The following is a 23,234-nucleotide window of genomic DNA, read 5'->3' on the forward strand; positions in this document are numbered from 1 at the left end:
GTCTTTTCTCGGTTATCATTTGAGATAGGACTTTTTTTCTTTAAAATACACGTTAATATATTCGCCCTAAGGCTCCCTTTTTTCTCTGGGGAGCCAGTTCTGGGACACCCTGTATAGAAATAGAAACCCGAAAAAAATCGTCAGTGGTAAAACACAGATTTGACCCACCGTTTCCTACTTACCTACACGTCTATGCCAGGCGTTCCCAAAAACCATACAGATAATACAAGATATTCTTATTCTCAAGCTTTTATTCTATTTAATTCTTTGTGCATAATACAGTATAACATATAATTGATTGTCATGTAACAAGAATATATTTCTTCAATTGCTTTATCTAAGTATCGATACACATGCTTATGCAAGTAATGTTTAGTATTTTTAAAATACATTAAATGTGAGTATGATATTTCATATTTTTATACACATAATAATTTCGAAAGTATTCGAAATAATCAAAATCTCATAACAATTTCTTCTCAGCCGCTTTTTAATGAAAACATGAACGGATCATGGAAGTATCTAATTTTGCGAATGACGGGTCCATAGAAAATATCTCCGATATAGAAAGGTTTATTTATTTGTCAAAATACACCTAAAATATTTCTGAAATACATAGACAACTTTCATATAAAAATTTAGGCCATTCGAAAAAATTGTTAATTATTAAATGTACATTTACATTAATTTACATTTATCGACTGTACCGCTAGGGTACTTTAGAAATTTCAACTGATTCATTCAACAATAATTACAATATTATCACCTACGTGTATAATACTAATAAGAACGTTATACATTTTGTTTATAAAAATATAAAGCCGTCTTAATCACAAAGTTACTCCAATTGTTAAATTATACGAAGGGTCAAACGCACATCTTGTATAGAATTAATTGCTAGTAAAAATATGATATATGTAGTTCGTAACAAACTCCAAATGGTCATGTACATTACTTAGAAAATATGCTCTCATCAATAAATTTACAGATTATGTTTGCACATTAAACAAGTAACTTCTCTGTGAAATATCAAAAAATTGTTAAATGTGTGAATGAAGATGTACAGAGAAAAGTTTAAATATGTAATCACTTGGACCCATTATAATTTCAATTTACACAAAATCTCTTCATTCTATTCTACATGAACTTGAATAAATAACAACACTAAAAGCCCAACACTAAGAAGAGGTAGAGAATTTTATTCTAATTAAAAATACCATTCGTATTGTAGTATTTTGTTAAATAATCCAAGCGCCGCTATGATTTCCAGATCTAAGGCCAATTGAATATGTAGAGTAAAAAGTATGCTATTATTTATTTCCGGTGATTTTTTTTAAAGTGAGTGCATTTTACAAATTAACATAATGCAAACACACTGTAAATTTATTAATAAACCAAAAAACACATTTGACCAATAAAACTGGATTAACTTACAAATCGATTAATATATACTTTTATACTTACAACAATAGTTAGTTGCTTATATGCATTATAAGGCCAATATTTATCATTTTTATCAATCATCTGAAGCATTTAAAGAGGCGTAATATCATTTTGAAAGAAATCAAAAATTATTTTTTACATCCAAATATTGTCAAAACATTCAGCCATTCTGCTCTCCAGTATTGAAATAATGTACGCTATAAGTTGAAAGCCTAGCAAAAATATCTAAATTCCAAAAATTGAACGATACGTCTTATAATTAAACCGAAATAACTATTTTAGGATGTAGCGCCATAAACTGAAAAAGAAACATTCTTCGTGGAATGGTGTATTTAAGAATATAAGAAAAAAAAAATATCTCTGGAATCTGGACAGATCTTAAAGACAATTTTATTGTATTCAATATTAAATGTAGGTAAATGCAGGATGGCTGCTTTGTCAAGATGATATTTTGTCTAACCAAGGGAAGATTAGCTGACCTGTGTGTTGCCGATAAATTTAAAAGTGAAATATTTTACTCGCAGGAGCAGTCGAGGACTAGTTATCGTTAAAAAATTCAAGGACTTTACTCTTTAACTGAAACCTCCACCTACGCTACGTGACTACGATCAATTCCTCTTGAAGCTACAGTTTCAGATTCTGAACGCTATTGCGACCGTCGAGGCTTTCACGTAACATCCCCTGCGTTGCGGTAACCACTTGACGACGCCCCCGACGTGTTCCTCCCCAACGTAAAACGTGCATGCCTGGCTCCTCCAGGAGCCAAAAGCAACCCTCACGTCCTCACGAACTTGTAAACAACTGCGAACACTAGAACACTAACGAGGACCAGAACGAGCGCCGTCACCACTTTGGCGAAGGCGTTCAAGCCGCTTTCAGACGGATCCAATGGCCGAGTGTTGTTGTTCTGCTGGGAGCGCCTCCTCTTGCCCGCCAGGCCGCGGGCCAGCGCCGGGAAGGCCAGACTCTGGGTGAAGGTCAGCTTGTGGAGGCTCTCGCTGAGGGAGTAGGGCCCCACGCTGCCTCGCGCTGCCGCTCTTAAGAGGGCGTACTCCAGGTCGAGGGCGTCGAACAGGGAGTATCGCGCCGTCATGGTGGAAGATCTCCGGCGGCTGTCGGCGGAGTCGGTTCGGGACCCGCAGGCGGCCGACACGGCGGCGGCGACGGAGGTCAGCGAGGAAGTTGTCGACGACGACGGTGATATCACGTGGTTGTTCGAATCGGACACGTCCTCCATGGAGGTCTGTTCGGGGGATGATACGGGGTACAGGCGGAGGAGGCGGGCGTGGTCGGGGTGCAGAAGGGCACTGCTTGGTCGACGTATGCTGGGGGTGGGGGAGTGGATCGGGGACGATGAGGCACATGGGACCGGTGACGGCGACACCTGGAACGGACAATAAAGTCGACATCAACAAACTTTGTCCAAGTAAATTATTTATTGTTTTAGGTTTGAACAGAATAGTCTACTTTTTAGTAATACTAGAATTAGAATGAACAAAAATGTTTGTAAACATTTTTATTTGTACGAGTATTCTATGTAGATACAATCTGTACACAGTTAATTCTTATTTTCTGTAACATGGTAGGTATAATTAATAGAAAAACAGATAAAGGGCGGCTATGGAAAACAAAATTTCTGAAAACGTGTGGCGTAAATTCAATCATACTAACAGGTATGAAGAGAAGGAGCTTTTGCCGAAACTGCAACAAACAAGATTTTTTATGGTAAGCCCAATCATCATTTTGTTCATTTGTTATGAATATTTTGTGTTCTTGAGGGAAAATCATTTTTAAATAAAAATTATGGAAATGTCACATCTGAGAAGTGACAGTTTGTTAAGTTAGGTCACATATTTTCAGAAATTTTGTTCACTTCGGCAGCCAAACTACCAACCTCAGCACATAAAACTTCATTTTTGTTCCTAATAACATAATATACAGAGTGATCAACAAGAATCCAAATCAGAGCAAGCGTTGCAAATTATCGGTCACGTCGTAGCAGAATCATACGCAAATAAGCGTTCAAAGCATGGCCGTAGACAATTTGTGGTCTCAAACGCTAGTTTATAATAAATCATACCTCATGAATTTTAGACGTTGGAATTTTTGTATCCCACCTCCACCCGGCGGTGGAGATAAATAAGAGCAACATTTAAAGAAGAGCAACATTTTACATTTGTAAGAGCAAGTAAATTATCAGCTTTATTGCCAAACGTGACGCCACTGGTACGGAGATGTTTCGTTTAAATGTCACATTTCAAAATTCAAGGTTGTTGTTGTTGACAATTTAAGTGATTTAACCTAAAAAACAAATCTTCGATTTCGGCAATATTTACAGACGTTTATTGGAATTGTAAGCAATAATTATCCCAGAATAAGTTGTAAAATGGGTTTTACCATTAAAGAGAAGGCATTTTTATTAGATTATTTTCGAAAGAGGGTGAAACAAGAAAGTGAAGACTGGCCTTACTTTGTACCCCCTTACACTGAAGAATTTTAAGCCAAATGTCTGAACCTGATGGTATTGGTTATTAACAAGTTTATCAATGTCTTAAAATTATAATGCCTAATTTTAATGAATCATAATCCATCATTAAGAAGAAGTCAGGTCAGTCCTTAGTTCAAATTTTAGAAATGGTGCAAAATGTTCGACAAATTATCAAGGAACATCCCTCAACTTCCATAAGGCGTTTAAGACTGCAAATTAAATTGAGTTATGGCACTTATTGCAAAAATTTTGAAGGAGGCTATTAATTTGTTTCCCTTGTGTGTTGCAAGAAATAAAACCCACACATTACCTTAAAGAAATTTTCACCATAAATGAATTTTGGCAGTCCATTTCACCTGACAGCTTCATAAGTGTTTTTGGAAAATATGAGAGGCGAGTTTGACTCTTTCTGGACCACAATGGAGAACATTTGGAGCAGTTTTTGTGAAAACTTATTTTTTGACCTTGGAATAATTTAAATGTTTTAATTAAACTGCTAGAAAATATACGAGTAAGTTCTCAATTAACCAAAAATGTGAGAATAATAACTAGCACTTTTCTTACAGAAAACAACAAAACAAAGAATTCTGAAAAATAATTACTTTTAAAATTTTGTAACCAAAGATTGCCTTATGCCTTATGAAGGAATTTTATGTAACTGTGTGTTTTTTCCTTAATCAGTAATAAATAATAATTAATAATAACTTCCTTTTAAATCCATTATTCATGAATTACAAACAATTTATAAAGGCAATTAATAATAGATTTTTGAGAGGTAGGCAACCAACAAAACGAGTGCACAGCAATTATATAAAAGTGTCTGATTAGTATACGACGTACGTTTCGGTAAAATAAAAGATGAGGTAGCACTCTTGATTTGGTTTCTTGTTGATCACTCTGTAGGTACTATTATGAAAATTGTCCTAACCCCGATGAAAAGCTCGTTATAATGCGCGGTCTTTCTAATTTCATAAAAATGTTTATTGCTCGTTAGGTAAGGAAAAAATAGCTCATCTAATAAAGTCTTTTTAAATGCGAGTGATTACGATTTTCCAGATTACGACTACGAGTATAATGAAAATAACGTAAAAAATTAAAATAATATTGTTACGTAACGAGGGAATTTTACTCAAAGCGGCAGTGAAAATAAAAAAAAGAGAGTGTGTCGTAAAGGCGCACGATAGAAGTGAAACTTTTGTATTACAGGAAAATCAGAATATTGTAAATTATCACTGATAGGTGCAAGAGGAGGTGGCTGAGCCGAGGTGCTAGTTGCTGGTTCATTGTCTTTATTATTTACACCGTTTTTTTCACATTCTCAACTGTCACTTCACTCGTACGTTTTCTCTCACGCCACGCTCTTGTTCTTTCTGCGCCTGACTTAAGCAAGACAACAAAATTGTATACAGGCTGTTTGATAAAAAACGCCTCAACCCATAACTTTTTTATTTATTATCCGATTTCAGTGAACAAAAAAAACCGAAGATATGGTTTTTCATGCGCTACGAAGCAGCCATAAAATAATTTTTTTCTAATTTTGACATATAAAGTGACACTTTTCAAAATTAATTGACGTTGGGAAACGTCACACTTTTCGTAACTGGTTACGAAAAGTAAAATCTTTCCTAACTGGTTACGAAAAATTTATTGTATCATCAATTTGACACTGTCATATTTTTTGTTTTTAAGCAAAATAACCGTGCCTACTTACCTACTTAATATTTTAACACAATAATAATTTATTATTAATGAAATTCATTATTTCGTTTAACGTTTGAAGAAACTTTTTTTTGTCAAAAGTAGAAAAAATCTTGTAACACTTTAGGAAATGCAATTTTGTGTAACTCGTGTGATTTTGCGGGATCTCGCTGCGCTCGTCCCGCAAATATTCCACTCGTTACACAAAATAACGCATTTCCTAACTGGTTACATAAATAGCTATTTTTAGCGTTATTTTCAGTAGCTTACGATAGTCAACTTTTTTTTTTTTAATGGACACATGTAGTTTTTTAGGCTCAGTCTGATAAAGTTTTTTTTTCTGAATCTAACGATGTATTAAAAGTTATCGTTTGGTCCATAGCTGACTGAAAAAAATAAAACAATTTTAAATTGTGGTTCAGTTTATTATGAAATTTTCAAGTGTGCCGTGAAAAACAATTGGAATACAAATAGCAACAAATGTCAAGTGTGAGTTTGAAAATTTTCAGGTGCAATCTTGAAGAGTTTTATTATTATTTTCTTGGAAAACATAAATAATAATAATAATAATTATTATTTTTTCTATTATCTTTTTGTTTTTGACTAATTACGATTTTTATTACACTCGAACATAAAATAATAGTCAAATGACTGCTATCCTGCATGACTGACAATGTTATTTTATACTTAAATAAAAAAAGTTTAAAAAAGCAGATGAAAACTTCTAAACTGACGTTTAGATGACATTTATCGTACTTTGTATTCCGATTGTTTTTCACGGCACTCTTAAAAATTTTATAATAAGCTGAACCACAAAAAAATGTTTTATTTTTTTTTCAGTTAGCTATGAACCAAATGATAACTTTCAATACATCATTAGATCTAGAAAAAAAAAACCTTACCAGACCAAGCCCAAAAAACTACATGTGTCTTTAAAAAAAAAGTTGACTATCGTTAGCTATTGAAGATAACGCCAAAAAAAAACATTTTATGGCTGTTTTGTAGCGCTTGAAAAACCATATCTTTGATTTTTTTGTTCATTGAAATCGGGTAATAAATAACAAAGTTATGGGTTGAGGCGTTTTTCATCAAACAGCCTGTATTTTAACGATAACACTAAACAATATCGAAATGCGTAACTCATTGTTCATTTTTAATTAAAAGAGAGGACATTATCGATAAATGCCGTGAGTGTGACAAAGACAAAGAAGTATACACAATTTTAAGGGATGTTTGTATCGTGTCAAACAGATTAATTTACATATAACTGAGATGGAAATATTGGCGCAACCGTTGTGGAACGTATGTCAGTTGGGCCAGAGAGATAATGCTCTTAAATTTGACCACATCTGATAGTCTAAGATCCCACTGCATGATTTCTACGTTCATCTGTTTTTTAATCGAAACAAAATTTTTATAGATAGTTATGAATAGAGAAATATGTTTTTTGTTCGACACTGTCAGAATTTAAGAATTTTCTCCTGTGTGAACGGATTTTGATAAATTTGACAACTTGTCAAAACTAAACGTCAAGCTAATTTTAAAGATTTTCAGCGATTTGGAGCCTTTGGGGGGCTCGTCGAACAAAAAAACGTTGTATTCAACTCGTTCTTGTGTAATTTGGGCTTTTTTTGCCACTCGTGGGCCTTTAAAACTCTCGTTTCACTCGAGTTTTAAACTGGCCCACTCATGCCAAAAAAAGCCCAAATTACACACGAACTCGTTAAATAAACTACTATTCTGCAGGGTTGCCTATCAAAATATGGCCGCAAGTATTTTTTAATTAAAATTAATTAAATAATTTTTTCCCAAACAGTTTCTTTCACTTGTTTTTTACATAAATTATAAGTCATTTCAAAGAGAGATGTGTAAAGAAATTGAAAACTTTGGGTTGCCATTTCTCACTTGGCCGCAACCCTTTGGCAACCGGGTGTAAACATGTACAGTTGCGGCCGTTGAAATCTCAGACAGGAAAGATTTAAACACTCTGTATAAATTCAGAAATTCGATTAGCGTAAACAGGATTTTCATCAAGGATTATAAAGTCAGTGTCAGTATTTGACATATTAGGTCAAAATCGCGCGTATCTTTTGAAATGCCGCAATTATCTGATTTGCAAAAATGTGTTTGACTGAGGGACGGTGTGAGTATAAGAGCCATTGCAAGAGAAATTAATGTGGGTAATGTTTGAGTGACATTTTGAGAAACGTCACTTTCAATACCATTTACAAAGCTAAAAGTTTGGCGTTGTCAAAGTGTCTGAGTTTTCAACGGCCGCAACTGTACCTCTCTGTTTAATTTATATCGTCATAACGAATCCTCATAAATTATATATCAAATTAAAGCTATTTTTTTTCTCTACACGATGGAATACGGTTGCTTATGGAAAAGTGGCCGCAAATATGGGTAACTGTTAAAGATAGATAAGAGCGAAAGAGAGTTAGCGCACCACACCGTGCATTTTTTTATGTTGTATCTTTGATTTTAAATATTTATTCCTATAGCAATACAGCAACTCTTCTAATAAAGTATTTTGTTTGGTGCTGTCGAAAACATAAACATACGAAAAGAAGATTACAAATAACGCTATAATCCTACCCCAAACTAATGATCGGCCCAACTGAACGATAAATTAATCCCTCTACCTGACGCCTGGCCCAACTGACCAACGCCGCCGTTGTGCGAGACAGTGTTTACCCCCACCATTTTTCGTCACACAAAAAGGTTGCCGATCAGAATTTCAAACCCCTTCCATAAAAAGTTTCACTTCAAAAACCTCGTACTTCAGGAAAAGGTATACATAGTTCCTCCAAGAGGGAGCCGCTCTGGAACTAGTAAAATGTTAGTGGGGGAAACGCTACTGCAGACAATTATTGTATTATGCCTTTATCAAACTGGTGGAAGCTCTCTACAAAGAGTTCCAACGTACTATTTTTAAAGTACGCATCAGAGACGTATTTCTGAGGAATTAAGCAAACCAACAAACAGAGAATTATGTTTGCCAATATTTGTTTGCATTTTGCATTTGTTCCGATAAGTGGCAAAGACTGACTGACTGACAAAGACTAAAACTGGATTCAATACATAGCCGAAAGTGCTGTTTGACCAATAATAAGACGATTTGTCTAAAAATGAGCTATAATATGTATTTTTCATTTGACCGAAAATTGAATACAATGAAGAGGGTCTTAAGAATCTGCATCCTTATGAACGCACACAAAATAAAATGTGCAGCTGCAGTCAAAATGCACTTAGATGGAGTAAAAAATTTCGTAGTTAAAGGCATCACTCCTGATTTCTAATTATTTTTCAATTTGCAAAGATCTGAAAGCCACCGTAAAAAGATTCAAAGAGACTGTAAGAAGAAAAATGAAGAATAAAAATATATAAAATAAAACACGATTTTATCTAAAACATTGTGCCAGTAATTACTGAACAGAAATTTTGACTTTAATCTGTGTAATATGTAGAAATTTCTTATTAAGAAAATATATTTGTTAACTAAGAAATTTATTTTGCAGGTATTTTCTTGGAAGTTTAAATAGTAATTTTGTTTTATTCACTTTACGACAACGTTTATAACAAAGACAGAAAGCACACTATTATTCTATCCTGTCAAGTACACTTCAACAGAATAATCGATCCGTCGTTAATGAAATTGTGTTAAATCAAAAAATTGATCAGTAGGAAATTTTAGACCTTCCGTTTCAATGTTGTTGATTATTTCCATCACCTGTCAAATTTAAAAATGGCAATATATAATTTTTTTGGTGCAGTTAGATTCATTATGTTTTTTTGATTTAAAAAATATAGCACATCCTGTCTATTTGAATGTTATTCTAACATAAGAAATAAATAAAAGTCAATCACAAATTATTAAAAGTAGAACTTTATTCGAAGCAGGCCATGAATTACTTATAAAGATATTCTTGTAGCCATGGAAACACAAACAAATAAAAATTTATTTTGAAAATAAAAATTATTTGTCTTCATTTTTGTTCAATTTTTTTCTCCGATTTCGTGTTGTGAAATAAAATGAATAATAACGAACTTATGGATATGTTACAATCATATTTCGAAAATAATAGAAATTACTGCATGCAGAAAAAAGCCACCTGAAATCCTTCTGAATGCCACGCGAAGTGTGATACGTAGATGTCAACAACGTCTGGAACAAAAAGGTGCTCAATTTTATCAGTTTTGTTGAAAAAAAAATTATTGTTATGTTTATTGTTTGTATTAATGAGTAAATATTATTTCAATGGCTACAAGAATGTCTTCATAAGTACCTAATTCATGGCCTGTTACGATAAATAAATAATACCTACAGTTTTACTTATTCCTAATAATACGTAATTGACTTTTATTTATTTCTTACGTTTGAATAACATTAAAATATACAGGGTGTACTATATTTTTTAACTTAAAAAAATTAAAGTGACCCTTGCAAAGGAGGGTTTCTAAGGGCAACATTTATCCAGTTTATAGTACTTTTTGAACCCTTTGATTTGATGTATCGCTCGCTGAAATCGGATTTCAAATAAAAAAGGGGCGTTTTTTTTGTGATCACTCTGTATATTTCGAAATAATTGACCTGTTAAGTGTCCCTTTCAAAGACCTCCAAATCAGCAAATAAGTCCAATAGATTTTTTTTACATTTTTCTGACGCGTACGGTAATCTCTTCGACACATAAAAATAATATCGAATTAGACAATCTTGAAGTATTTTTAGAACTGTTTCATTTGATGTGACATTTGCTTAAATCGGATAAAAAAATAAGCAAGATACAGCGTCAAAGGCTTTTCGTCAGTCACCCTGTATAAATAAATGCTTCCTTCCTGCAATAAATGCTCTCGTCCCGTTTTGTTACTTAGCAATAACTGAATTACTTAGTTTTAAAAGTTGTATTTTATGTTGTCTTGTACAAAGTGTTCCAAAATGATTGTGGTATCGTAAAGTGCTGAAAAAATGTTTGCCACCTTTTGACAATAAGGTCCCCCACACCTAACCTAACACAAGAAGTGTTAATTTCCTTTAGGGAATTTAGTTATCACCAAAGTATTGCAAACAAAAACACTATATGGTCATAGCCAACTCGGTCCCAAAAAAAATCTTGAAAGCCTAATACGTTGTTCCATAGTTAGAGTAACGGATGTTTTTTTAAATTTGACGTCGAAGTAGGCGTTGAACTGTCGATTGTGAACGCACTATACAGGTTACGGAGCACGGATCAGTTGTTTAAATACTCGTATTACGCTTTTACACGAGTGGTGCGATCTCAATCGACTCTCCACGCTTACTTCGACGCCAAATTTAAAACACCCTTTATATGTGAGTTTCGGCTAATCTGTTTGTTACTGTTACAAACAGATTAGCCGAGACTCACATAATATTCGAACAACCAGTGATTAATTAAATTAGTTTACAACAAAACGCAACTTTCCTTCAATAATGTAAAAACTTCACATTTTGCTTCAAGTTAGGATTTTACGATGACGTTATAAAACTTTCACAGTTACTGGTGTGTATGGTCGGATATCCAAAAATATTAAAATTTAGGATAATTACTTCATCATCTCATTTAAATTGTTGCTGGAATTATACGAGTTTTATTCCAAATTCATTTTCGCACAGTCGCAGTCGTGTTGTTATAGCTAGTTACCATTGTTTGTTGACACAATTTGAAAGTTGGACTTACAGCCTTAATGCTGTAAGTAAATAACGGTATCGATACCTACTGAGGTAAGCCATTAATGACGACAAAAGCCAATTCTTTTCGTATAAGCGATTGTGCGAAAAACGTTGTGGACTATACGATTATTATGTTATATTATATTATTCTGTTATAATGCACTTACTAACTTTATATCCCAATATACGATTATTTATTATCGGTTTATATTGTTTTAAAGCTTCAAGATCAAATGAAATTTCAGGATAATTATTAATCAGTCATTTTGATGTGTTATCTAACTGATGACCGGTTGCACCGCATTTTCGTTAATCATGTATTATTAACTAAAACGAGATTTAAACTTAATAGTGTATTAAAATTTGTTTCATTGCACCGCATATTTTAAAGTCTGTTTAAGTAAATATGATTAATTAATTAATATAAACGATAATAATCGAATTGTAAACAAACCCATGACAACGGAAGAAGAATTTCGCTAGAGGCGCTAGTATTTGACAGTTTCAAAGTTGACAATTTCAAGAAAAAGTGGAAAAAGTCAAAATAAATTGTAAACAATTTGTGAGAGGTTCTAAAAGAAACAATTTCCATTTTGTAAAATGATGAAAAACGAGGCAAAAAGAAGAGAAAACGCTGTCCGAATTATTCCCCGGAGGAAAAAACGCTTCTTTTGAGTATTGTACATAAAAACATAAGTACAAGAATATCATAGCGAATCAAAAAACAGACGTGGTTAGTTCGGAGGAAAAAAGTAAGTGTTGGCCGAAAATTGCCAAGGATTTTAATAGTTAATAAATTAATAATAGTTTCAGGGTTAATTCGCCGATTTTGGCTACTTTACTAAACAAAGATTAATAGATATTTATACACCAAGTGAGTTAAACCAATGTTTATTCAAGAGAAGAATGTTTATAGTTGATTTCATATAAATGCTCATCAAGTGAGCTGTGCATGTGTAAAAGCACCTTTAATTTAGTTACATTGCAAAAGTCACATTTATGAAGGTCATGTCCAATAAATCTTTACTTGGTAAAAATACAAAGACAGAAACAAATAAGAATTACTTTAATTTAATCAGTAAAAAGACGTAAAATTGCTTTTGAAATCAGCAATGTTAAAACGGACAAAACTGAAAAATTAGTCAAATCGGGTTCGCGCAGAGCACGCAACTTTGAAAGTCAAAGTCACTAGCTTTGGCTTTAATACCAACAGAAAATCAGATTTTCATGGCTTGCTTAGATGCACATTTATATGAAATTGAGTATAGCTCAAGAGCGCGAAGCGCGAGTGAGCTAATTCTTCGAATGAATAAACATTCGTTTAACTCACGCGGTTTATTCAATATTTTATTCAATTTTGCGACAGACAGTTTCAATTCACGAATTATTATGAATTATGTAAAATATTGCAACAAAAATCAAGTCTGTGACAGTGGCAACACTTCCGTGACAACCATTTTGCTATAAACAATTATTTTAGTGTCAATAATTTTCGTGAAAAATGTCGGAGTCAGAAATATGCGCCGAAACGAGATTTTTGTTCCGGAAGATGTAATGAATGAAGCACTAGAAGCAGTAGGCAAAGTTGTGCCAGTAAAATCTAAAATATTGTACGAAAAAGAGTATAATTGTTTGTGTAATTGGAGAAATAAGAAGAACGCCCGGGGGTCGACGTGAAGATAAGTTTGGCTTATATTTCGGAGCTATCAAAATCTGTAAAATCATCTTAATTGTGGTCATACCGTTCACAGCTGACGAAAATGTTATTGATTAAGGAAAATGTCGATATAAACAGGTTTGTGGATGTTTATCTATAGAATTTGTGCTAAATTAAGGTTTGTAGATTCCATCAAGTAGAAATATTTTTGAAGCAGCATTCTGTAGGACACAGGGCAAAGAAGTAGAAGGTTTTGACACGGGAAGAACAAGTTCTACATACATACGAGGACATTATATATCTGTTCTTTAATAAAAACTGAATTAAAATTTTTTTAAATCGCTAGTGAGTTAAATTTTTTTTAACTCACTCTACCGAATAAACAATTGTTTACCTTGGTTGTTATGAAGTTGATAAATACGGTTTAAAACGTCAGAATTGAATAAAGGTTATTTAAAGTGCGGTGCAAACAAACTTGTCAACTTAAATAATACTTAACGTTAATCACTGGATTAAAAATTGCGGTGCAACCGGTCATGAGACACTTAATAGTCGACGTGGTGTATTTGTATTGAAACCAGGATAAATACAAAATGTATGTTCACTATAACGCAACTAGTCTTAATAAAACATTTAATATTTAGGTATATCTCTCTAATACATTTTGTGACCCCCATAAATCACCTCTCGGTGGTTTAACGATGTCTCAACACGAATGGACAAAATGAGTTCATTCAACTTCTTTAAATTTCATCTTTCATGAGAATTTGTATTATTAAATTAAAAAATGTATATTACAAATAAAAAATGCTTAAAATGAAGAGTCGTTAATTTACTAAGCGAAAAATTGCTTCAAATGTCTTACATTATTGATTTCCACTTTAAGAATTTTTAATTAAATGCTTAGTATCCGCCTAATTCTTGAGCGGCAGTTTTTAAATGTCACACAGCAACATTTAACTTTACTTTCACATTTATTATCATAAACTTTTACTACCTAAAATTAAGCTTAAACTCTCACGGTTTAATTATTTATCTGTGTCAACAGGCAGTGAAAAGTTTCATGAAAATTAAGAATTTTTTAACTTCTTTTTCTACGCTAAGAAATACCTACAATGCAAATTTACAAATAATGTAAAAAGACATGTATTGGCCCATTATACAAAACTTCTGTTTATAATAAGAATTTTAATTGTGTTTAATTTTGTTTAATTTCAACAGGAAACCTTTACTTTGGTGGATGCGCCGGGAAAGAATCTTGAAATAAATTTATTAACAGTCCAAATTCTTACAATTAATAGTATATTCAAGAACGAGTGTAGAAAACGAGCCGTAGGGGAGTTTTGTATGGGACGAGTGCGCCAATGCCCTTATAAAACGAGTTATTTTTTAGAATTTGCATTCTTGTTTTAATTTTTAAATAAAAAACTAACTACTCGTACATCTGCAACAGATGTTAAAAAGTAGAGTTTGAACATTAACATTGGAAGTTTTTTTGGTGTAAATGACAATAATACACTGAAATATTGGTAAACATTTTCTTAGAGATCTATTAAACCGCAAGTGCTTTAATAGATAGCCATAAACGACTCCAAATTGAATACAATAATAGACGCAGATTCTAAAAATTTTATTTATTGGCAAATATTTGTAACAGTTTTTGCAAGCATATACGGTATGAGTCAATTGTGGGGTATTTCTGAAATGGTCTTTGATGCAACCAAAAATACTAATTCCAGCATTCACTAGATCTGTAATTTAAAAAAAATTAAAACATTAATCCATGATTGCATTGCTTTGAGAATTGTCAACTTTGTCTTGACAGTTTTGCTGAAACTTGGTTATGAACTCTTATGATTCAAACAATGAGAAAGTGGACATGGTTTCTCATGTACGGGGTACCTATGTCGTAAAAATGCCATGATCGAAGTATCGAAGTATCGAAGTATCCAAATTGCAGCCACACAATTATTTGTTTAAATTTTTTACAAAATGAGTTAACTCTTATTGTTGGAACAGTTGGATGTGAATAAATGAACAAGACAACAACGTAAATGGGTTCTAGCAGCGCCTTTAAATTTTTTTCTTGAGGGAAAGAGTCTACCAAACATCTGTACTTACGATTGATGAACTCAAAGAATTCGTGATGAGTGCATGGACATAACGCCAGAGACATTACACAACGTTCAAAGGTCCTTTTTAAACAGGGTTGACGCGTGTTTACTCTAAAATGGAATGCATGTTGAACAATGTTTACGTTAGTTTTCTTTTTACGTTGTCATTTTGCTGGTTAAATTTCCTACATTGTCATTTTGACGTTTGTAGCCAAAAATGCAATTTTGATTCAATTTATTATTTATATTAAACACAGTATCAAGTGCTAAGTGGAATTAGTATTCTTGGTTGCATCTAAGAAAATTTCAGAAATACTCCACAATTGACTCATCCTGTATGTAGTTATGATAAATTGAAGTTCTTTTCAACAAAACTAATGTCAAAAGTCTGCTACATTCTCAATGAATTCCATATTTTCTAAATTCTACCCTGAAAATAATTATAAAACAGTGCATTACTGAACCAACATGTAATAATGGCCATTACTCACGAAGACGAAGTTTGCGATACGAAATGTAGACGAGTGTTTTAGTCATCCGAGTGAGTAATAGTTTATTACATGCGAGTATAATACAGTAGGTACTTTTTTACTACCTACATTATTTTAGTTATCATTAATTATTTATTTTAATAAAGAAATGTAGACTTATTTGAAAAGGTTTACAGTCTACCCTGAACTGCAATGCGATTTTGCCCTCTATCGACAAACTCGCAAAACATTCACTTTGCTCACTAGTGACAAAATATTTTTTCCTCACTAGTGATTCAATTGCCATCTTTGCTCACTATTTTCACTGAAATTCAATGATTATGGAAAAAAATTATTTAAAAACACTCCTGATATGCAATTCTCAACTTTTTACTCTCTTTAGCAGATAAAAGTACATTTCCTAATACTCATGACATTACAGCAATTACTTTTGCAGCTGCAATGGTTCACAGTAATAAAAATTTAGAAGGAATTTCTTTGATTTTGAATCGCCTGATTCCGCAATAAGTCGGTTTCCGATGACATTAATGAAATCGATGGTTTCTTTACACCAAGGGCCTAAGGTTTCAAAGGATAAACCTTTAAATACGTAATTTGACAAAATAATTGATGAAAGTAATTTTTTAGTAATTTTATACTTCGTAGTTTTTCTTTTATTATTTAATTAAATATGTCCAAAGCCAACAAATATTTCTGTCTGTCTGTGTAATTTAGGTTTCTGCAACTCCAAACGACATGTAGAACATGACAGGTTTAAATGTTTCCTTTTAGTTGAGTAATTTAATAGACTGTTTTAGTGGATGAATGGAGCTACTGCATAAAATGTAGGTATATTCGAACGAATGCACTTTGGAGTGCACTAATTGAAGATAAAATTTCATACGAGACCAACAGTTTGGAAACAAGCTTGCAGGTGAAATTAACGGAACTAATTACCTCTTAAAATTTTATAACTTAAGAGTGGCATAAAAGCGCCATAACAGTAAAAGATTCCGTGTAAAGTTTATAGCGATTTTTTGTGCCTTGTGTTCTTGTGGCCCTAGCCAATTTTAGGAGCTTAAAAAGCTGTGCGTTTTTTACGAAATGTCATCGGTGGTAAAAACATTAACAAAACACCAACTCTCCAGTTTTATAAAATATTAAAAAATTCTCTTTCAATGTTATCTTATTAAACAGCTACTACAGTTTAATCTTAAGTTTTGTTCATTAATGTGTATCAATATCGTTAGTTTGCATCGTAGATTCTATAAAAGATTAAGTTCACTTTGCACGTTACAATATTTAATTTGCTTTGAAGCATGTTGAGTGAAATTTATCCGCAGAGAAAACATTATAAATTAAAGTTCTATCTAGCAGTTTCAACACACTGTGAGTTTCTTATTGTTATTATTATTTTAGTTTAAATTTCTTTATTATATAATTTTATCACTTTCAAGTAGACGTTTTTGGTTATCTCCATGTTATTCAATATTTTTATTTTATTTCGTATTTTCGCCAGTTTACGTTACATGATATAATTTTAAAAATACCAAGTGACTACGAATGACTGAAGCAAATTTATTTTGTTGGCGACCCTGAGCAATTCGAAAGCCTAATGAGTTAAGGTTTTGGAAGTTTAGTGTTATTGTGCATAACATTTTATAAATTATTGAAAAGATTAACTTACTTTTCAAGTCCCACGTTTGCAATTCCCTCTTCAATAGCGTGTTGCTTCTATAGTAAAAACCATTTAAAAAATAGAGGGTGATAAAAACAACTGCGTTTTATTTGACTTTTGGTTTGAGATATAATCGGGTATACCAACATCAAACTTAAAATATATTGCCAACCTAACAAAAAGAAACATTCATAGTCACTTGGTATAAATAAAACATACATTTTCACGTTCACATTTGATAAGCCAAAAAAGCCAAAAAAAAGAACCTATGTACATAGATATGTAAATGTAAAAAAAATATGTAAAGTGAGGTTACATTTAAGCAGCTGATCCGTGATCTGTAATCCGTAGTGCGTTCACAATCGACTCTTCAACGCCTACTTTGAGGAGAAATTTAAACGAACACTCGATATAAATTACACAATCCATTACTGGAGTATCTCCTAAAATGTTATTGTGTTTGTCAGGGAGAATAAATAGTGAACCGTCCTCGTACAGTAAAGATATAATATGTACAGACGTAGGTAAATTCCAAAGATTATTTCTTCTTACCTCAATAAAATCAGGACTAAAATTTGTTTTTTTGAAAATAGAACTAAAGGAATATTTGCATTTGCTCAGAAATAAATTTGGAAATGATCACGTGTTCACATAATTTACTTATAACTTTTTTCTTAAATCAAATACTCGTATAAATATTTCATGTTTGTTAAAACTGTACAAATATTATTAAAGTGTAATAATAGTATACTATTCAATGAGCGGATAATGATGGCATTGATGGCTATTACTCGTGAGGGTGTTTTTGTCCGAATAATAGCCATTATCCGCGAGTAGAATACTATACATTTTCTACGACTATGAAGAGAAATTGATAAATATGTTTCATTATTATACAAACTGAAACTAACGTTTTAAAATTATTAGTTTGTATACTTGATACCATTGCATTAAAATTTGCGATTGGACTTCATAAACTAGTTGCCGTGATTTTTGAGAAATTATTATTCAACAGGCCGTGGATAATGAATCCTGTTATCCAATGATAAAACACTTTAATAATTGTAGTATTATCCAATAAAAGTAGGAAAAAACATTTACCTGTGTAGATTCGATTCCGGAGTCATTGTGGTGATTGATTTCGAAGCAGGTGGAGTGTTGAGAGGTGGCATCTTCGGCACAAACTGGAAAAATAAAACTTTGTCCATCTGCCTCACCTCGAGGAGAATCCGCACTCGGCCAAACCTGAATCGATGGTATACAATTCATTACAAAAAATACTTATTTAGACAACACTACTCAAATAATAATTCACGAGATAACTTTCACGAGAGGAATAAACGCACCACTGCGTTTTTCCTAGTCGTTTTAACTTTATTATAATCGTTAAAAATAAGTGTGTTTTATTTGACCATCACAAATTCTATTTCTAAAATCCGTTTAAATGGTTCGGGTGGAATGTATTTTTCATTTTTCATCTGATAAAAATAATTTTTATTGCCCATAAAAACTTTTCCTACCAACCTTGATATATAATATATTTTATAACGAGAATAAAACGTACATTGTACAGGGATACTTGTGGTCGTGTGGGCTAGGTACCCTTCAGTAAGATATTTTTAACATCTCATGTTTCGAAACAAACATTTAAATAAAATTATTCCTCGCTAATAAATTTGTTGATAATAAAATATTTATATTACATGTTACTGTTGAATTTATCGTTTAAAACTGTCAAACTGTTTTTTTCTTTTTCATTACAAGGTGTCATATCAACTTACACAGAAATATTTTGTTATAAAATTTTCACGTCACTTTAAGCACCTGCGTGCAGATAACACCTAAGTTAATGGCTATTGAGATTGAAAATACTACAACTTTGCTGATATGTAATAACTAATAATAAACATAAATCTCTGATTCGGTTTTTTAGCAAATTTTGAAAAATATTTAACAAATTTTTAAGTCCAAGTATCCTCAGACAATATGAACCTCAGTTTCAATTTCAATTTTACTGTTTTTGTTTATAAGACAATAAATAAATTAATTAAAACATAAATAAAACATTAATGTATTGAGTGATTCAAAATGATTGTGGATAAATATGGCAACTATGTACGAAAATTTAAGTGGCAACTGTGTGGGTGGGGTTGAGTTGACATTTGTAGGACATTTCATTGCACATTGACTTGACAATTTTCAAAACTGCGCGACTATGAACTGTCAAAGAAATGTCAACTCTATCCTACACACAGTTGCCACATACATTTTTGTACATAGTTGCCATATTTATCCACAATCATTTTGAATCACCTGTAGTTGGTTGTAAAAAATAAGTCATGTTTCTTACTTTTAAATTAGATTATTTGTATATGACGTAGTTTAGGTATAATAAATATTTTAAAATTATTTTAAACCATTGTCAAACTAATAGTTAGCAAATCACGAAAGAGGAATGTCTAAAAACCTCTAAATTCATGTTTGCATTTTCCAAAAACGTGTTATAATCGTTCAATATTAGTTATTTATGTTATTAGTGGGATAAAGGCATTATTATAATACGCGTATGAAAGTAGCATGACGAGGTCGTAAAGTCAACACGGTCCCAGATGTGACATACAAAATTTTATCTACAGCTACTCAGAAATTAAATTAAAATCAATTTTTTTGTGCTTAAAATGATATTTGACTGTAGCGGGAATAAAAAACAAAGAGCATGAGTTTTGGAAGTATTTGGGAGAATTTGACGTAGTGGGATTGGTAGAAACGTGGGTGGAAGAAGAGGGGTGGGAAAGATTGGAAAGGAGAATGCCGAGAGAGGGAGAGCGAAAGGTGGGCAAAGAAAAAGTGTGGTCTTTGGCATACGCGGATGATTTGGTAGTGCTAGCGAGAGAGGAGACAGGTATGAAAGGAATGTTAGGAAGCATGGAGAAATATATGAGGAGGAAAAAGTTGACGGTGAATGTAGAGAAATTCAAGATGATGGTGTTTAGAAAGGGGGTGGTAGGAGAAAAATAAATGAGTGGAGATGGGAAAAGGATAAAATTGAAGAAGTGAAAGAATTTAACTATTTAGGTTATGTGATGAATGAAAGAAACACAGCAGCAGCACATGTGAGAGAGTTAGTGAAAAAAGCAAATAAGATAATAGGAGCGGTATGGGGGATAGGAGAGAGAAAATTTGGACATGACTTTAGAAGGAGAATAATGATGTTTGATAGTATGGTGAAAAGCGTGATGATGTATGGAGCGGAAATATGGGGATGGAGAGAGCAAGAAGGGTTGGAAGGGGTGCAAGGAAAATATTTGAAATGGGTGCTAGGAGTAGATAGAGAGACACCGGGCTATATAGTGATGGAGGAAACAAAAAGGGATGGAATAAGAATAGAAGCAGGAAAGAGAGCAATAAGATTTGAGGAGAGAGTGATAGAGAGAGGAGAGTGTAGAATTTTGCAAGAGTGTCTGAAAGAAAAAAGGAAAGAAATAGGAAAAGGGGTATGGAAAGAGAGGGAGGCATATTTCGAAAGATGTGGGTATGCAGGAGCGGAGATAGAAAGAATGCGAAAGGGAGGCAGAGCAATGACAGATGAATTGGTGCAGAGAGACAGAGATGTGCAAGTGCAGGAAAGAAAAACGAGAATTAGGTAATCTAGGTACAATGGGAAGTATGAAAAAATAATAACGGAAGAACTACCAAAGTACCTAAGAAGAGAGAGTAGAAAGGAGAGAGTGATAGTAGCAAGATTTAGGTGTGAAAATGAGGAGAGAGAGAATAAATATTGAAATGAGGATAGGATTAGAGTGTGCAGGATGTGTGGAGAAAAAAAGGAGACCATGGAGCATTTGTTGAATGAATGCGTAGAATTGAGAGAGAGAGATGAGAGTAGAGAAGAAATGTTGAATGAGGATGGAAGAGGGATCGAATGGATGAAGAATGTTGAGTGGAGGAGGAGGACAATATGTGGGGAGGGATAATTGCTAATTTGTTAATTGGTTATTGATTTTGAATCACTGTTTTATTTATTTAGTTAGATGACATTTATTAAAATTTAACATAAAATAACATTTTTAATTTACAATGCGAAAATTTCCGATTAGATTAGTTTTTAGTTATTATATATTATATTAAGTTAGTGGAAATGTATAAAAATCGGATTACTTTGTAAACCTGTATAGGTACCAAATATATGTACATACATACATGATATTTGACATTTCGCATTAAGTTTTTTTTACAAATAGCTTAATACATATTTCCAATTCAAAATCCAAGGAACAAAAAAAAATTGTACTTGTTTAATACAATGACAACCAGCAACTTTTCTTATAAAGGAAACTTAGATTAGCTATGAATGTCGTAAAAAATCAAAATTATCATTATAGATAAGAAGCATCATATAATAAATTGCTAACATAAATTAGAGAAATAAGTTCACCTGCAGCAAAGGAAGCGAACAGTTAGGACCTGGTTTCGTTTCCTCCGTACTAGAATCTAAACCCTGTTCACCCTGCAGTCCTGTATTATTGTTAGTTGACTTCACTGCGGACCATAAACGCTTTAAGCCGAGCTCTCTTAATGGTTTCTGAAAGAAAAACTACCTTAGTATAAAATTATCATAAAAGCTTTTAATTTTTTCATCATTTTTTAATTTGTACAATGAATTTATGAGTAGGTATAAAACACGTACAGTACTCGTTTAAGGATAATATTTCATCACCTGAATAGAAATTTAGGGCAATGATATAATCGCGTGGTAGTAATGAGCTTTAATTACCATATTTGGTGTGACCAGCACTGTCTTACTTGAGCTACAAAAGCTGACCTTAATAAACTGAACAACGTAGATTTAAGTGTGATTAAATTTCGCTGAAAATTTGTTATGCATCCTACAGTGGGAAAAAATTGGATTTTTTTGTTGAAATAAAAACAATTTTATATTTTCCAAATGAACGAATTAAAATTGCAATTGGGTTCCAAATAGATTTCTCTTAAATAAAATGTAATAATACCATATAATGTCAACATTTTAATCGTGGAAAAGAGTAGATTTTTCAATTTTTTTCAGGGTATAATTGTGTAGGTAACAATTTTTTTCCCAAGAAATCAGTTTCTTAAAAACATATAAACATAAGAGAAAAACAAGACTATGCCATAAATTTTAAAATATTTTGAATAAACATGGTTGTACGAAAATATGATGTATGATTCACCTCATAATTAAAAATATGCAATGAGTTTAAAGCATAGAAACAGATGTCGAATAAATAACAGACAAAATCATAAAACTCGTGTGAGATTTTTTTTAATACCTATTTAAATAAATAATTTGGAAGATTAAATAATCTAAAATAATTTATTATCGATATTTGGTAAGCACATAAATATGCCACAAATTAAATGTATGAGCATAAATAAATCTAGATTATGTGTTATAACTCAAATTTATTGTAGGGTGGTGCATGCAATTTCTGTTATTTGTTACAAATATTTAAAATGAAGCCGTCAAACATAATTTGTAACAGTTTTATCTCGTTAATACTCAGCATTAATCATAATCACAATCATATAGTTTTGACTTTTGAAAATAAAACATCCGTTACAATATTTCAAAAAATACACTCTGGAAAGGAAAGGATAATACTAAATAATATTTAGAACTTTGTCAGTAAAGAAGTACAAAAACTAATTTAATGTGCAAAACATAGATTTAACAAAAATTTGAGACGTTTACTTCTATCAAAAATATATGGAGAATAGTAGTACAAATTTCTATTTTATATTAAGTAATTACTTTTGAGGGAGGAAATGTAACTTTTTCCTTTTGCTAATAAAGCATTTTTAAAGACCTTAAAATGTGGTTGAAAATGTATAATTTATTACACAATTGTTTTTAACAAAAATAATGTATTATTCACAATTGGTTCTTTGAGAGAACTAACTTTGTAAAGTTAAAAAGTGTGCTGTTGTTACATTTACCTATAGGGAAACTTTTAC

The 23,234-nt window shown here is 32.2% G+C and overlaps 1 protein-coding gene across 1 annotated transcript in view; it reads right to left on the reverse strand.

The window, feature by feature from the left end:
- Positions 1–233: 233 nt before the first annotated feature.
- The window catches only part of LOC138130957 (uncharacterized), an 80,154-nt gene continuing 57,153 nt past the window's right edge, over positions 234–23,234 (reverse strand). The window contains exons 3-5 of the mRNA XM_069047686.1: positions 21,676–21,822; positions 18,342–18,485; positions 234–2,827 (exon numbers count right to left, since the gene is read on the reverse strand). Coding sequence (XP_068903787.1) covers positions 2,219–2,827; positions 18,342–18,485; positions 21,676–21,822 — 900 coding nt within the window. The 3' untranslated portion in view covers positions 234–2,218. The remainder of the gene's footprint in view (positions 2,828–18,341; positions 18,486–21,675; positions 21,823–23,234) is intronic.

This window comes from Tenebrio molitor, chromosome 5, assembly GCF_963966145.1.
Source record: "Tenebrio molitor chromosome 5, icTenMoli1.1, whole genome shotgun sequence".
Taxonomy (NCBI): Eukaryota; Metazoa; Arthropoda; class Insecta; order Coleoptera; family Tenebrionidae; genus Tenebrio; species Tenebrio molitor.